Raw genomic sequence first — 17,632 nt, 5'->3', positions numbered from 1 at the left:
CCTTATATATTGGCTTCGTGAATGAGGCATACTAATGGTAAGACTAGCATTTAGTTATACATATATATATTATTCTAGTAATATCATATTAGTATAGAGTTGTATTTTAAACTTTTTAAAATCTAGGGTTTGAAATTTAAGTTGTCTAAATTAAAACTTTTAATCCCAAATATAAATTTCAAAACTTAAGGATAAGTTTTAAACATTTAAAACATGGAGGATCAAATAACAAATAATTCCAATTAACAATTAATATCTTAATTATCTATATTTGATTTTATTCAAGATTTCTTTTAAGATAATTACCAAAATAATCAAAATAATTAATTAATTATCATATAAGGAAATTAAATATTTTATTAGATGATAAATATCTTTAATTAGATCAAGATTGTAGTCATATATATCAAAAAATCGGATTAGGGTTAATCTAATTAGTTTAAGGAAAGTTTCCATAAGATAATTATCAAGAAATCCCGATTTTGCTCTTCCTGACACTAGAACTCGTCGAGTTCATGACACAGAAACCAAAAAATCGAATTTTGCAGGTTTGTTTCAGTTAATCAAGCAACAATTTAAAGAAAACCAAGCTAGTCTCTAATACCACTGATGGGTTTTGGCCGTAAGAACTTTCCTATGTGCGCATGCAAAACCCTAATGCTTGGATCTAGGCTTTCTAACTAAACATGCTTTGAATCCAAGACTTCTAATGGCTAATTAGGTTAAATAACAACATTGAAACAGATCTAGAACCATACCTTTGAATTCCTTGTTGATCTTGTTGTCTTGGAGCTTCTAGAGTCACAAATGTCACTCCTCTAATGGCTTACAAACACCAATAGCAAGGAAGATGATTTAGGAGAGAGGAAAGGGGTGGAAATCGGCCAGAGTTCTCTTGCTTTAGGTGAGATGCCGATTCCCTTACCCATGGGGTCTATTTATACTTGTAGACTCCTTAAGGGTTACCGTCTAAACCCTAATAGGATAATCTTCTCTTAAGGTTATCCAAATCCTTTCCTTAGATAAGTCATGGACGATTTTGAAGCTATCCTAGCTTCTAGAATCCGTCCCTTTTATATCTATAAGGATTTATAGTCTAAAGCTTAACTTTCAAACAATTGACACTTTATACCCCTTTATTTAATTAATCTCTTTATGTCACCAAATTAATTCCAATTAATTCTATGACTTATATTAATCAAATAACTATATATTATTCTTTATAATATTTACTCTTTCTTAATAAATCATCCCATCAAGTTGCTATGGTGAAGGCAACCCAAAAGGACCATGCACAACCGGGTCAAATACTTGCCTATTATAGTTGCAGCCTTAGACACTATTCCAACAGAAAGGTCTTTCTAGGGAATCTACTAGGTATGCTTCGGGTGGTTATCGTCTTCTGGAATGCATGCAGTGTCTTTCGCTTCGGTTCTTATCTGTCTAAGGAGGGTTGGTTAACAGCGCGCGGTACCCCTCTCCTGGGTACTTCGGAAGGTTTGAGATAAGAGGGGTGACTAACGGATCGCATTAGGTTTGATTATTCGTATTATGTTTAGGTTCGGAAGAACCTTTATTTGCTGATATGGCTACGGAGAAAGTTCTTTTTACGCAGCACTAGGGATGAACACATGGTTGAACGAAGTCAAACCATGATCGATAGAATCGTCGAAGTTGGCACACTCCATCATGATATAAAGTGAGGGTCGATGGAGTCATGCGCCGAACAGGCACACAAGTTCTAGGCATCTCGGGTTTCGTCCTGTGTATCACTATCGCGGATACTTGGACCGATAGAGTCGATGCAAAACTATAGAGTGTTCTAAGGGTTTCTGAGTGGAGTACCTTTTCATTAATGGATTCTCACGAGGCATTTCTATAATCTCCTAACATATACTAGTCATGTATACTTAAGGTGGGGAGGACTATTGACTGAGAGACTCCGCCCTAAATCCACAACCAAACGAGGAACAGGAAATGGGGCGGCATTCACTCACTCTAGGTCTATCCATATTAACTATACATGGTCGTAACGTATATGTTTTGCCATTATAGTTTTACGTGATGATTTTTTTTATATATTTTATAACAGTGCTGCGACTTTCGCCTTAATGGGGAAGAAAATTACATTTGAATTAGCCTTTTATTTTTTTCAGTTTAGTTATCCGAGATCGAGAGACGTACCAAAATCTACTAGGTTCCTTGATGCTTCTCCCTAAGCACTAGAGTTAGACTCCTCCTGTGTCTTTGTCTTTCCCTTCGGTTGGGCAGTCCTTCTTGAAGTGTCCCACTTCACCACATAGGTGGCAAACTGTACGGGTCGCCACATTGGTGGTTGATGTAATGAACTCAACCGGGGTTCTGCAAACGCGAGCAGTATGCCCCAACATGTGGCACCTAGCACAATAGAGCTCCCGGAAGACACCATGATGACAGTAGCTGCACTTTCTGCAACGGGGAAGGTTTCCTAAGTATGGTCTCCTAGGTGTAGGGATGGAAGGGTTGGCAGGGAATTTAACCATCTCAGCTCGTTGCCCCTCGAAAGGTCCTTGGGCTGAGGTACTTCCCTCTTCGATCTTGATCTTTCTCTTCAGTGGATTTGAGTGAGGTTCTTGGGTGGCTGGGTATGAAGGTGTTGGTTGATGCTGTCCATTGCTAGGATCGGAAATTCCAATAGGCACCTTGCTAACATTGGCGTTGTTAGCATTCAGGTGAGCCATGACAGCTGCTACGGCTGCTGAAACTGCAGCTTGGAACGTAGCTTCATCGAATAAGAGTGTAGATTTCTTGCTTGTGGATTGGTTATGCTTCTTCGAAGGCATGGTTTTCCCTACACGGAAATGAACGCATGAAAATGAGAGACGATGGCTAAACCGTGGACATATATGTACTGAATGTATTAGGCATAAAACTTTCCTGTGCCTAGAGTACTGGTTGTCTAAATGTCGACCTACATCACTATGATGTAGTCCTGGTGTACAAGGTAAGAGTGTGAGTATCAGAAAAGGCCATAAGATGCGAGTCGTTCCTACTGCATCACCTTTATACTGGGAAGGTTTCACTCTCCAGTCTGGACAGATTGAGAACAGTTCGGAACAAAGCCGCGAAAAGATAGGCTCATGAAGACTTATGGCTAAACAACCTCAACAGAGGTGTGGGAATCCGCTCTAATCGTGCGACTGGCAATGGGAAACGACGATTTACCTAACACATAGCGTGAGTAGTGTAACCACTAACTCACTAAATTGTATTATTTTAAGGGTGTATTAGCATGACAAACACGAGGAGAAGACAACTCTTGGGTTCCATGCACTGGCTCCCTCTGTGTCTGCCTCGTATCTTTAACTGAAGTCGGTGTTGGTTTCCTTCGGGATAGTTACCTAGGGTTCTCTTCTCGTATGGATATATTTAATTTCTGCTCTGCCTTACTTCCGAATTCAACTATGGGTGTCATCACTACATGATGGATGACTGGAATCTCGGAAGTTTAGGCGAATCTCTCACCAATGTCCCTAAAAGATATAGGCACTTGGTGAATTCAATAGTCTCAACCCAGTTCATTTGTTTCCGAACAGGAAATCTTCTCAATGAACCTCTTCTGGGTCTGAATCAACTCGTCTGCCGAGTACTAAAGTGGATAAGGTTTTCTACAGGGTTCGTGCGAGAATGGAAATGTCTAAAGAATCCTAAGAGATTATTAACATTTCACTGGATGATCCACATCGAGTCCTGCTACGATTACACAGGGTATACAAATCACATATAACTTAGATTCGATAGGCCTTCGAATATGTGATACTACTCTAGAACCACATCCCAACGAGGAAAAGGAAATAAAGCGAAACCACACATTCTTAGCCTATGGGATCCTTATTATATATAACCTTGGGACTATACTCTCTGTAATTGTAGGTATATCAATGCGAATCTTTTTAGTTCTTCACACTAGGTTAGTTATGGATCCTAAAATACCCTTATGGTATTTTAATTCTTTGTTTGTTTCCTTATCTTCTTAATATGATTCTGGGATTAGTGTGAGTCTTTTAGTGTTCCAAAATACTCCTATAGTATTTCAACTTTACGTTTGGCTCTAGCATTCCTAGTTGGTACGTTTCTGACCTGTTGCAACACCACTATCACTCCCAAGCACACATTCATCGCATCTCGAATAAATGTAGTCGATCAGGTTACATTTATTCCAGTGTACGATTACATAACTGCCCAGGTTTGACTGTAGTGCTCAACATCCGAAGACTTTTATTCTCGTTCTTCTTGTGATACTTGTGTTCGAGTGTTTAGATTCTGGATGTTCTTATACTTTGGTAAAATATGGTTATATTTTAAAGCATAATTCTTGGTCAGAGTGTTTTATCCCTTTTGCATTTATAGGCTGTATATCTTTTATGAATTGATATACTTACCTCACTATAAACAATGCTCGGATACCAATCTATCACACCCCAAAACCGGAACGGCGGAAACGTTCTGGGGTGGATGACTTCATGTCAAGTATCACAACACATTCATTATAGCAATCAAAGTACAACAAAACATTCCATTAATAGTAATAGTTTTACATGGTTCACATTACAATATATCGAACTAATACAAGTAATTGTAATAAGAGCAGCATGGTACTAAGCTATCTTCATCAACAGCTCCGGGGATGTACCTGTCTAATGCTGACCTGAGAATACAAGTTATTTGAAAAGTGAGTATCAGCATTTTTACAAATGCTGGTGAGTTCATAAGTATTTAGTGACATTTGATTCAAATAACTTTATAATGTAGTAGTTAAAGAGTTTACAGTGTATTAGAGTTCTTTCCAGAAAATCCTATATTTTCTTTAATAAAAGCAGCCTTCTACCAAGACTGGACGGAGTTATGTGATAAAAAGTAGTTTTCCCTTAATCGCTATCATTATCAAAATACTGAATTTGATTATTAAAGGAAGCAAGAGAAATCAGGGAAATAACGTATGCCTCAGCAGTGAGGACTGCTGACTAAGGCAAAGAAATCTTAGACTCCAGTAGAGAATCAAACGAACGACACGCCTGCTTCCGTCTAACAAATGGAGACACAAACCCCAGAAGGTACCAAATGAAAGGTACAGATGGTAAGGTCTAAAACAGTGAATACAGACCGCAGACAGTATCAAATGAAAGATACATCTTGCAAGGTCAAAACAGAGAATACAGACCACAGACAGTATCAAATGAAAGATACATCTTGCAAGGTCAAAACAGTGTGACTCTGAAAATGAGTTACCAGCATACAGTGTAATTTGCCGGTGGAATACCGTTACCTTAAGGCCATGAATTATAAGGCAACCTGGGATACTCGTAACCATACTAACCGAAACTAGAGTACGTGACGCCCAACAAGCGTCTATAAATTATGACATTTGTCACTCCTTGGCTTGGTGGGTCGTGGACTATAGCTAGCAGTCAGGGTGCGGGGGTGTCAATCCCGTATAGATCTATGCACACAATGTCCGCTATCCCTACAGGAGACTCTGGTTACCATCTAGATGACGGAGAAGGCCGTGTCCGGAAGATGCATCCCAAATAATGGGTAGAGACTTCCAAATAGTGGGTAGTGTGTTTCTAATGTAAGTGTTGAACTAGAGGTAGAGACTCTTAACTGAACTGACTAGAGTAAACCTATATGTCTATGCTCGTATACATGACATACAACTGATGAATCAAATGACCTTCGGACGTCCATCCGATCCCACCAGACCACATCTCAACGAAGAAAAGGAAATAGGGCGGACAAACCTTCCTAAGTTCTTCAATAATTATTTATATGCACCTATACAAGTACAGACATACATCTAACTACGATTGAGTGTGGAATAACCGAATCGTGATGTCTAACGTACAGTGTGAGCGAATAGTGTGGAAATACGAAATCATACAGTGTGAGGGAATAGTGTGGAATAATTGAATCGTAAAGTGTGAGCGAATAGTGTGGAATAACGGAATCATACAGTGTGAGTGAATAGTGTGGAATAACTGAATCATACAGTGTGAGTGAATAACTGAATCATACAGTGTGAGCGAATAGTGTGGAATAATCGAATCGTGAAGTATAAGTGCACCAAGTATAAGTGTATCACGAAGTGGAAGAGACAACTGATGAAGTAGAAACGTCTAACAAGTATAAGTGACTACAAGTATAAGCGAAATAAAGGCAATAACAGGTATAAGCGTATCAAGAAGTGAAGGTGTTATAAAGTAGGAGTTTTAAATAAGTGAAGCGGAGCAGCAGAAATAAACAAGTACAAATATACGTCGTAAAAGGGAACTTCGATGAAAACCTTGGAAAAACCTTTATACTTAGGATAATCACATTTTGGTATTCTTTGGTAAATTAAGTTTGAAAACCTATAGAAATCTTTGGAATCTTTATAAACTAGTTTGAAATGATTTTAGATACAACAGCACAAGTAAGAGTTTTGAAACAATTGAAAATCCTTTCTGAAAACCCTTATAGTATCCTACTCGGTAAAACAGTGTACAGTGTGGTAAAATCTCGTGCATGCGGGTTATCAATCTGTAACATACACTTTAGTAACCTTGTTTAATTATCATGTTTCATATGATTGTTAGTTTAAAAATGAATATTATTATATATTATGTTGTTTTAAACGTTTAAAGTAGGTAGTTATAGTAAAATAGAATTGTAAGCGTTTAAAAAAAAATATATATATATATATATATATTATTTTCGGTATGGTTTTAAGCGTTGATTTCTAACGAAATAGGTTTATAATATTTGAAGTTAAACTAAGTTTAGAATCATTTGGAATGTATTAGAGGTGATAGGGAAGTCTTATGTGATTCCGATCAAAAAGTCAACTATCGGAATTAACGAAAGTATAACGTCTAAGTTAAAAATAATTAAATCTGATTTTATTGGAAGATCTTTTCTGTGATATTTTTATTGGAAGTTGTAAATTATCTCGTTAGAAACGTACAGGCGAAAACCTCATCGAAAACGGAGTTTCGAGCGAAAAGTTATGCAATTTTTAGTGTTTAGGGGTAAAACGGGTACCCAAACCGGGTCAAACCCGACCCAACTCGGGTTTTTACCCATTGAAACACGATTTTGAGTCATTTTCCTGCCATTTTCAGTTTGTCACCATCCCTATGGGAGATTTTCACATACATGATCAATCTTGATCAAGTTTTGAAGATTAAATCAAGATTTTGAGTGTTCTTGAAGTATCAAGTCTAGTAATCAAGGTATGAACTCTTAATTTTTGGATTAGCCCTTGTAATTAGTGAGTTATTAAGAGATTAGGGTTTGATCAAAGTGGGTTTACCACTGATTTAATGAAATTAGGCATGAGTTTATGTTATTAACCTAGAATCTTAAATGGAAATCAAGTAACTACATGTAAACTTGAGAATTAATCATATGGTTTAAGAGTAATTAGTGAAAATTAATAATGAAACCCATGGTTTATACTTGAATTAGAATGGATTACTAAAATATTCAGTGTTATCATTGTAAAAGAAGAACTTGGTGATATTGATCATGAGGTTTGATCATGTAAAGGGTAAAATGAAATTATAAAGGGTATAATTGTCCTGTTTTTGTAAAAATCACCAAAAATTATAGAAAAATCGTATGGAGATGTGCTATATATCCCTGGAAAGCTGAGAATGTCTACTTTGATTTTTGTTTTAAAACCAAAATCTAATTCCGGACTTAAAAGGGGTGAAAACAGCTATATGTTCAGTGCAGTAAGGCTGAATTTTGACAGCTTTGGAACATTTTGACAGCTTTAGGATGCTGTTTTGTAAAATTCATAGTAAATTATAGAAAAATCATAAAAATGTGAGGTCAGTGGCATTAGAAACATATAAGAGTCTATTTTATTAATATGTATAATTTATTAGTTATTTTGACATTTAATAAGGGTAAAACAGATCTGCAAGTGACAGCTATACTAAGAACAAAAACTAAAATTTCTAAATTGAAAACAACATAACTTGAGAGTAGTTGAGTAATTGCTTATGAAATTTGAAATATGAACTCCAGGGGTATAATTGAAGGTTTTAGAGGCCTGAGGATGGTGTAATTTCATCAGAAAAAGAGGAATTTTATCGCAACATTCGGTTACAGCACAGTGAGTTCAATATAGGGACAATTGTATGTTATGTGTTATATGTGCAATGTGCTTTCTTGTGTTATTGATCTAAGTGGTTATTACTTGATATTGATTTTGATGCCTTTGGCCATGTAGAGCATGACTCGTATCACTTTGGTATTGGCTTTGTGCCTTTGACCATGTAGAGCATGACTCGTATCACTTTGGTATTGGCTTCGGGCTAGGTAGGGCTGAAAGCCTGTATATTCTAGCAACATGATTAAAAGGGATTGTGTTTTATGTGCCTCTTGGGCTGGAATTTATGATGCTTATGATCCTAAATTATTGTGTCTTAATTATTGTAATCCTTTGAATCTAACCGTTTATTGATTTGGAAAGTCCTTCATTTGATACACATATAAGCCTTTGTTGTCCTTTGTTTCTTTTTGTTCCTGTCATATTGTTATGTATATGGCATAGCGTTATATTGTATCTATTTTTGAACTCACTAAGTGACGCCCACTTATCCCTTTTAGTGTTTAACTATTTCAGGTGATAAGCATCCAGAGTAAACACGCTTTGTTGGAGGACTTAGAGTAGTTGACACTACTACGTTTTTACTTGGTATACATATATGTATATGGATTATAAATTCCTGGGTAGTTATGTATTTATACAACTAGTTATGAAACTTTGTAAAAACCCTTTTAGTTGGTTTGTATCCATGCTTTTGTATTTAGACCACTAGTGTGAATTATAATTATGAATATGCATGTAGCATGTTTGGCTTTATGGTAATTTTAGTGAATGGGGTCTTACAATTATGGTATCAGAGCACTGGTTTAAGCGAACTAAATACCACGAATTGGTATTTAGACTTAAACTGTTGGAAGTTCAATATATGAACAGATTTATTGTCCGTATATGGATACAAACCATAGGAAAGACTTAAGTGGGGTGTTGGGTAATGATAAATCCTTATATTCTTACGTGTTATGTTACTCCAATTTTTTCAGAGCAATGGCTGAGCAGGAGGGTAGTCATACACCAGATGTGGGTGGAGATCTTCATCTTAATGAGGGAGATACTCCAATATCCCCTCGTGAGGAGCGGCTTTTGGATAAACTTACTGGTGTTATTCGACAAACTCTAGAACAACACAAAAGGGATAGTGATAAGGGTAAAGAGAAAGCCACCGGAGAGTCTTCAAGAGAGAAAGCGAAACGTCCCTCATTCAAAACTTTCAAGAGTAGTGGTGCTACAGAGTTTTCAGGTGTCCTTGATCCCATTGTTGTTCTTACCTGGATCCAGAACACAGAAAAAGTATTTCGTATCTCCCATGTGGTTAATGAAGACAAGGTTAACTATGCTTCTGCAATGCTCATTGGAGAAGCCTTAGTCTGGTGGGAAGCGACATTTGAAGCTCTTAACGAGTATGAACAGGAGAATTTATCTTGGGAGATGTTTAAAATCCGCTTTCTAGGAAAATATTGTCCTCTAGATATGAGGAGAAGACTGGAGAAGGAGTTCCTCGAACTTAAGCAAGGAGGAATGACTGTGACCGAATATGAAACTCAATTCAATCAAAAGGCACGGTTTGCTGCGAAGTATATCCCGACTGAAGACGATAAAAGTCAGTTATTCATGGAAGGGTTACGGTATGAAATCCGTGATTTCGTGATCAATCGGGATATTCTATCATTCGATAAAGCTGTTGAGTATGCCCGAAAGCGCGAGCATGACTTAGAGATACGTGGTGCCACTCTTTCTATCCCGAAGCATCCACGTGTTGATCGAACTGTTTCTGTTTCAACTAATCCATTGGGTCGATCTGCTCAATCTGATCTTAGCACAAAAGTACAATCTCAGAGCGCCTTTCGTGGTCGCGGTCGGCCACAATCTTTTTCTCTTCAGTCGAGAGCTCCACCACCATGCCAGAAATGTGGAAAGAGCCACCAAGGTCAATGCAGGGTAGGAAAAGGACCAGTGATTTGCTATGGATGCGGAGAAACAGGTCATATGAAGCCCGTTTGCCCGATGAGGAATGTTACATGTTATGCTTGCGGTGTTACTGGCCACAGAAAGCGTTTCTGCCCTACTCTTACCAGCCAAATGGTGAGAAGTCAAGCTTCCGTTCAACAACCAGTGGGTACTTCAACCCAAAAGGAGGATGTGCCAAAGGCTAAAGGCCGTGCATTCCAGATTACCCCAGAGGAGGCACGCGAGGACCCGAATGTTGTGACTGGTACATTTCTCGTCAATTCTAGACCTGCTCACATCTTATTTGATTCTGGTGCCTCAGATTCTTTTGTGTCTCGTGAATTTGCGCGTTCTTTTCAAATTGCATGTTATGCACTCGCCCAACCATTTCATGTAGATACCGCGGGAAGTGTATCATTACTTGTTGATAAAGTCTATAGAGATTGTGTCATAGAAATTGAAGGTTATAATTTTCTTGCCAATTTGATTCCTATCTCCCTACCCAACTTTGATATCATTCTCGGCATGGACTGGTTGTCAAAGAACCGTGCAGAACTCTTGTGCTATGAAAAGATAGTACGCATTCCTATTGAAGGGGAGAATCCTATTTATGTCTATGGTGAACAAAGAATCTTCAAAATAATCTCTTTCCTTAAAGCTCGTAAATTCATATCGAAGGGGTGTTCTATCTATTTGGCCTACTCAGTTGATGTCTCAAAAGAGGAGAAGAAAACGGTAAATGATGTTCATGTTGTTAACGAATATCCTGATGTTTTCCCTGATGACTTGCCTGGCCTTCCTCCGGATAGGCAAGTAGAATTCCGAATTGACCTTGTGCCTGGTGCTGCTCCGATTGCAAAGACTCCTTATCGTCTCGCGCCAACAGAGATGAAAGAAATGATGATCCAACTGCAGGAATTACTTGACAAAGGCTTTATCCGACCGAGTACTTCTCCCTGGGGTGCTCCTGTATTGTTTGTCAAGAAGAAGGACAGATCGATGCGGATGTGCATTGATTATCGTGAGCTGAATAAGGTGACTATCAAAAACAAGTACCCACTACCTCGCATTGATGATTTATTTGATCAACTTCAGGGTGTTAGCTATTTCTCGAAGATTGATTTGAGATCTGGATATCATCAGTTGAAAGTTCACGAGCAGGATGTGCCGAAGACTGCTTTTCGTACTCGATATGGGCATTATGAATTCCTTGTTATGCCGTTTGGTTTAACAAATGCTCCTGCTGTATTCATGGATATGATGAATCGGGTATGTCGCCCAATGCTCGATAAATCAGTCATCGTATTCATTGACGATATTCTAATCTATTCCAAGTCTGAATCTGATCATGCCATTCATATTCGTGCGGTGTTAGAACTTCTTCGAAAGGAGAAACTATATGCTAAATTCTCGAAATGTGAATTCTGGCTTCGCCAAGTTCAATTTCTTGGCCATGTTATTTCTAGTGATGGTGTATCTGTAGATCCTATCAAAATCGAAGCCATTCAAAATTGGGAAGTGCCCCGTAATGCTTCCGAAATTCGTAGTTTCTTGGGTCTCGCGGGATATTACCGGAGATTCATTAAAGACTTTTCTCGTATAGCCATACCGCTCACGAGTCTTACAAGGAAGGAAGTAAAGTTTGAATGGGGTGAAGCCCAAGAAAAAGCTTTCTCAACTCTAAAAGATCTTTTGACTCATGCTCCAATCTTATCACTCCCAGAAGGTGATGATGATTTCTCCGTATACAGCGATGCTTCAAGATTGGGACTCGGTTGTGTGTTGATGCAACATGGCAAAGTGATAGCCTATGCCTCAAGACAACTGAAAGATTATGAAAAGAATTATCCCACTCATGATCTCGAACTCGCTGCAGTGGTATTTGCCCTAAAACTTTGGAGGCATTATCTTTTTGGTACAAAATGCCAATTATTTACTGACCACAAAAGTCTCAAGTACATATTCAGTCAGCAAACTTTGAATATGAGACAACAACGAGCCATGGAGCTGATCAAAGATTATGACTGTGAAATCCTATATCATCCTGGAAAAGCCAATGTAGTTGCCGATGCACTTAGCAAAAAAATTTATCGTAATAGTATGTGTTATGCTATTACTCATACCACAGTAAAATTCACTATTCTAGATGAACTAAAGAAATGGCAAGAAGAGGCCCTAAAGCCAGAAAATGTGAAGAAAGAAGGGATGATACATTATAATGATGCTTTACTTGATGATCCGCGAGGATTAAAAGTATTCAAGAATCGGCTATGGATTCCAAAGATTGGTGGATTAAGACAGAAGATTTTAGATGAAGCCCATAAATCTAAACTTTCAATACATCCTGGTACAAGTAAAATGTACTATGATGTAAGAGCTGATTATTGGTGGCCTGGATTAAAGAGAGACATTGGAAGATATGTACAGGAATGCTTAGTATGCTTACAAGTCAAAGCAGAGCACCAAAAGCCTTATGGAACCCCAGAAAGTCTTAGTGTTCCTGTATGGAAATGGGAAGAACTGTCCATGGATTTTATTACCAAATTGCCAAAGACTGCTAGACAACATGATAGCATTTGGGTAATTGTCGATCGCCTGACTAAAAGCGCTCATTTTCTTGCCATGCGTGAAACGGATCCAATGGAGAAATACGCACAAGTATACTTGGATGAAATTGTTGCAAGACACGGTGTGCCATTAAAGATCATTTCCGATCGTGATACTCGCTTCACTTCTCACTTTTAGGCAAGTATGCAACGTGAAATGGGATCTCGAGTTGCTCTCAGCACAGCTTATCATCCCCAGACAGATGGTCAGACAGAGAGAACAATCCAAACCGTAGAAGATATGCTTCGTGCATGTGTCTTGGAGTTCGGTGGTAACTGGGATAAATACTTACCTCTTGTTGAATTTTCGTATAATAACAGTTACCACGCTTCAATCAAAATGCCACCATATGAAGCATTATATGGTCGCAAATGTCGTACACCATTGTGTTGGCGAGACATAGGACAAAAGATCCTTGGAGGCCCTGAAATGATTCAAGACACCACCGACAAGATTCAAATTGTACGAGAAAGAATGAAAGCGGCCCAGGATCGACAGAAGTCCTATACAGAAAAGAGGAGACGACCCATAGAATTCCAGGTGGGTGATTTCGTAATGCTAAAAGTATCCCCGTGGAAAGGCATTATGCGATTTGGGAAGAAAGGAAAACTAAGTCCTAGATTTGTTGGTCCTTTCAAAATCATCCAGAGAGTTGGTAAACAAGCATACCGCTTGGAATTGCCGGAAGATTTGGCAGGTATTCATGATGTGTTTCATGTGAGCTATCTACGCAAATGCTTGAGCATCTATGATGAGACAGTTCCATTATCAGAGGTGAAATTGGATAATAAGTTAAGATATATAGAAGAACCTGAAGAGATTATAAATGAGAGAACGGTTGATCTGCGTAATAAAGAAGTGGAGTTAGTGCTTGTCAAGTGGAAACATCATCGAGGCCCAAATTATACTTGGGAAAATAAGAATGACATAAGAGAAAAATATCCCCGTTTGTTTAAATCGTCGTGATTTCGGGGACGAAATCCTCAAAAGGAGGAGGTATTTGTAACATACACTTTAGTAACCTTGTTTAATTATCATGTTTCATATGATTGTTAGTTTAAAAATGAATATTATTATATATTATGTTGTTTTAAACGTTTAAAGTAGGTAGTTATAGTAAAATAGAATTGTAAGCGTTTAAAAAAAATATATATATATATATATATATATATATATATATATATTATTTTCGGTATGGTTTTAAGCGTTGATTTCTAACGAAATAGGTTTATAATATTTGAAGTTAAACTAAGTTTAGAATCATTTGGAATGTATTAGAGGTGATAGGGAAGTCTTATGTGATTCCGATCAAAAAGTCAACTATCGGAATTAACGAAAGTATAACGTCTAAGTTAAAAATAATTAAATCTGATTTTATTGGAAGATCTTTTCTGGGATATTTTTATTGGAAGTTGTAAATTATCTCGTTAGAAACGTACAGGCGAAAACCTCATCGAAAACGGAGTTTCGAGCGAAAAGTTATGCAATTTTTAGTGTTTAGGGGTAAAACGGGTACCCAAACCGGGTCAAACCCGACCCAACTCGGGTTTTTACCCATTGAAACACGATTTTGAGTCATTTTCCTGCCATTTTCAGTTTGTCACCATCCCTATGGGAGATTTTCACATACATGATCAATCTTGATCAAGTTTTGAAGATTAAATCAAGATTTTGAGTGTTCTTGAAGTATCAAGTCTAGTAATCAAGGTATGAACTCTTAATTTTTGGATTAGCCCTTGTAATTAGTGAGTTATTAAGAGATTAGGGTTTGATCAAAGTGGGTTTACCACTGATTTAATGAAATTAGGCATGAGTTTATGTTATTAACCTAGAATCTTAAATGGAAATCAAGTAACTACATGTAAACTTGAGAATTAATCATATGGTTTAAGAGTAATTAGTGAAAATTAATAATGAAACCCATGGTTTATACTTGAATTAGAATGGATTACTAAAATATTCAGTGTTATCATTGTAAAAGAAGAACTTGGTGATATTGATCATGAGGTTTGATCATGTAAAGGGTAAAATGAAATTATAAAGGGTATAATTGTCCTGTTTTTGTAAAAATCACCAAAAATTATAGAAAAATCGTATGGAGATGTGCTATATATCCCTGGAAAGCTGAGAATGTCTACTTTGATTTTTGTTTTAAAACCAAAATCTAATTCCGGACTTAAAAGGGGTGAAAACAGCTATATGTTCAGTGCAGTAAGGCTGAATTTTGACAGCTTTGGAACATTTTGACAGCTTTAGGATGTTGTTTTGTAAAATTCATAGTAAATTATAGAAAAATCATAAAAATGTGAGGTCAGTGGCATTAGAAACATATAAGAGTCTATTTTATTAATATGTATAATTTATTAGTTATTTTGACATTTAATAAGGGTAAAACAGATCTGCAAGTGACAGCTATACTAAGAACAAAAACTAAAATTTCTAAATTGAAAACAACATAACTTGAGAGTAGTTGAGTAATTGCTTATGAAATTTGAAATATGAACTCCAGGGGTATAATTGAAGGTTTTAGAGGCCTGAGGATGGTGTAATTTCATCAGAAAAAGAGGAATTTTATCGCAACATTCGGTTACAGCACAGTGAGTTCAATATAGGGACAATTGTATGTTATGTGTTATATGTGCAATGTGCTTTCTTGTGTTATTGATCTAAGTGGTTATTACTTGATATTGATTTTGATGCCTTTGGCCATGTAGAGCATGACTCGTATCACTTTGGTATTGGCTTTGTGCCTTTGACCATGTAGAGCATGACTCGTATCACTTTGGTATTGGCTTCGGGCTAGGTAGGGCTGAAAGCCTGTATATTCTAGCAACATGATTAAAAGGGATTGTGTTTTATGTGCCTCTTGGGCTGGAATTTATGATGCTTATGATCCTAAATTATTGTGTCTTAATTATTGTAATCCTTTGAATCTAACCGTTTATTGATTTGGAAAGTCCTTCATTTGATACACATATAAGCCTTTGTTGTCCTTTGTTTCTTTTTGTTCCTGTCATATTGTTATGTATATGGCATAGCGTTATATTGTATCTATTTTTGAACTCACTAAGTGACGCCCACTTATCCCTTTTAGTGTTTAACTATTTCAGGTGATAAGCATCCAGAGTAAACACGCTTTGTTGGAGGACTTAGAGTAGTTGACACTACTACGTTTTTACTTGGTATACATATATGTATATGGATTATAAATTCCTGGGTAGTTATGTATTTATACAACTAGTTATGAAACTTTGTAAAAACCCTTTTAGTTGGTTTGTATCCATGCTTTTGTATTTAGACCACTAGTGTGAATTATAATTATGAATATGCATGTAGCATGTTTGGCTTTATGGTAATTTTAGTGAATGGGGTCTTACACAATCACATGTGATTGATATGATAACTGCATGTTTAACTTGTATTCCCCCCTATAAAACATGTAAAAACATTTAAAAGGTTCATTCAGGGGTATGAACTCACCTGGTGTAAGTAGGTCTGACGGAGGTGCTGGTTGGGTGTTCGGTGTCACGTAAGGACTTAGACATACTTAGAGACCTATTGAACATATGATAACATATGTTCACATACAATTAGTATATTTAATACTATTTAAACAAGTATACGCACTCAAAGGAGCGGGAAACACTTTGTTTAAGTGTTTGGGGTGTCCCAAGTAACATTTAAGGTTGTGTATGGCTTAGGAATGGAGTTTACTCTCCAAGAGTAAACCCTCAACACCATGTTTACGGCCTAGGTACTACTCACCTTGAGTTTACAGCCATAAACTCATGGTGATGGGTTCTAGTGTGTTTGAAGGCTTTAATCTTGATTGGAACTTTGATGAAAACCTTGGAAAAACCTTTATACTTAGGATAATCACATTTTGGTATTCTTTGGTAAATTAATTTTGAAAACCTGTAGAAATCTTTGGAATCTTTATAAACTAGTTTGAAATGATTTTAGATACAACAGTACAAGTAAGAGTTTTGTAACAATTGGAAATCCTTTTTGAAAACCCTTATAGTATCCTACTCGGTAAAACAGTGTACAGTGTGGTAAAATCTCGTGCATGCGGGTTATCAATCACATGTGATTGATATGATAACTGCATGTTTAACTTGTATTCCCCCCTATAAAACATGTAAAAACATTTAAAAGGTTCATTCAGGGGTATGAACTCACCTGGTGTAAGTAGGTCTGACGGAGGTGTTGGTTGGGTGTTCGGTGTCACATAAGGACTTAGACATACTTAGAGACCTATTTAGCATATGATAACATATGTTCACATACAATTAGTATATTTAATACAATTTAAACAAGTATACGCACTCAAAGGAGCGAAAAACACTTTGTTTAAGTGTTTGGGGTGTCCCAGGTAACATTTAAGGTTGTGTATGGCTTAGGAATGGAGTTTACTCTCCAAGAGTAAACCCTCAACACCATATTTACGGCCTAGGGACTACTCACCATGAGTTTACGGCCATAAACTCATGGTGAGGGGTTCTAGTGTGTTTGAAGGCTTCAATCTTGATAGTGGGGTTTTTCTAGGTCGAATTCCAAAAGGCATGAGTGGGTTTAAGGTCTTTAAGGGCATCTTAATGGAGTTTACGGACCAGGGACAACTCCTAAGGGAGTTTACGGCCGTAAACTCTCATTCCTTGAGTTTTGTGAAGTTTCAAGCCCCTAATACCTTGCTATCAATTTATGATGAAGTGTGAAGCCATTTGGGGGGGTTAAAACTATCAATTAGGTATGTTTAGGGGTGTTTACAGCCTTGGTACATACCTGGTCCGTAAACTCCTTTTGTCCCTCCATTTTGATGTGTTTAAATGGTTTAAACCCGAAATGATAAGCCCCTAATTTATGTATTAAGTCCAAGGGTGTTTTAGGACTGTGTTTGGGGAATTTTGACAAGATTAAAAGGTGTTTACGGCCTTGGCATGT

General features: G+C 37.2%; 1 protein-coding gene and 1 long non-coding RNA gene across 3 annotated transcripts; both read left to right on the top strand.

Annotated features, from left to right (window-relative positions):
* Window positions 1-7,145: 7,145 nt before the first annotated feature.
* Window positions 7,146-9,530, top strand: LOC145011880 (uncharacterized). Its single transcript, XR_013664301.1, has 4 exons — window positions 7,146-7,250; window positions 8,053-8,140; window positions 8,654-8,725; window positions 9,118-9,530. It is a non-coding gene; the product is annotated as an uncharacterized LOC145011880 (long non-coding RNA).
* Window positions 9,531-9,547: 17 nt separating this feature from the next.
* Window positions 9,548-15,905, top strand: LOC145011879 (retrotransposon gag). 2 transcript variants are annotated; one of them, XM_078970626.1, is made up of 2 exons: window positions 9,548-10,346; window positions 15,799-15,905. In XM_078970626.1, exons 1-2 carry the CDS (start codon window positions 9,563-9,565, stop codon window positions 15,816-15,818), a joined length of 804 nt encoding a protein of 267 aa, XP_078826752.1. In that variant the 5' UTR covers window positions 9,548-9,562; the 3' UTR covers window positions 15,819-15,905. The 2 variants fall into 2 exon arrangements, with proteins under 2 accessions (XP_078826752.1, XP_078826753.1); XM_078970627.1 differs by lacking the exon at window positions 15,799-15,905 and adding an exon at window positions 15,198-15,289.
* The last annotated feature ends 1,727 nt before the right edge of the window (window positions 15,906-17,632 follow it).

This window comes from Lactuca saligna, chromosome 8 (assembly GCF_052625555.1).
Source record: "Lactuca saligna cultivar CGN05327 chromosome 8, ASM5262555v1, whole genome shotgun sequence".
Lineage (NCBI taxonomy): Eukaryota > Viridiplantae > Streptophyta > Magnoliopsida > Asterales > Asteraceae > Lactuca > Lactuca saligna.
The sequence above is the reverse complement of the archived record's forward strand: the minus strand, read 5'-3'. Positions and strand labels throughout refer to the sequence as shown.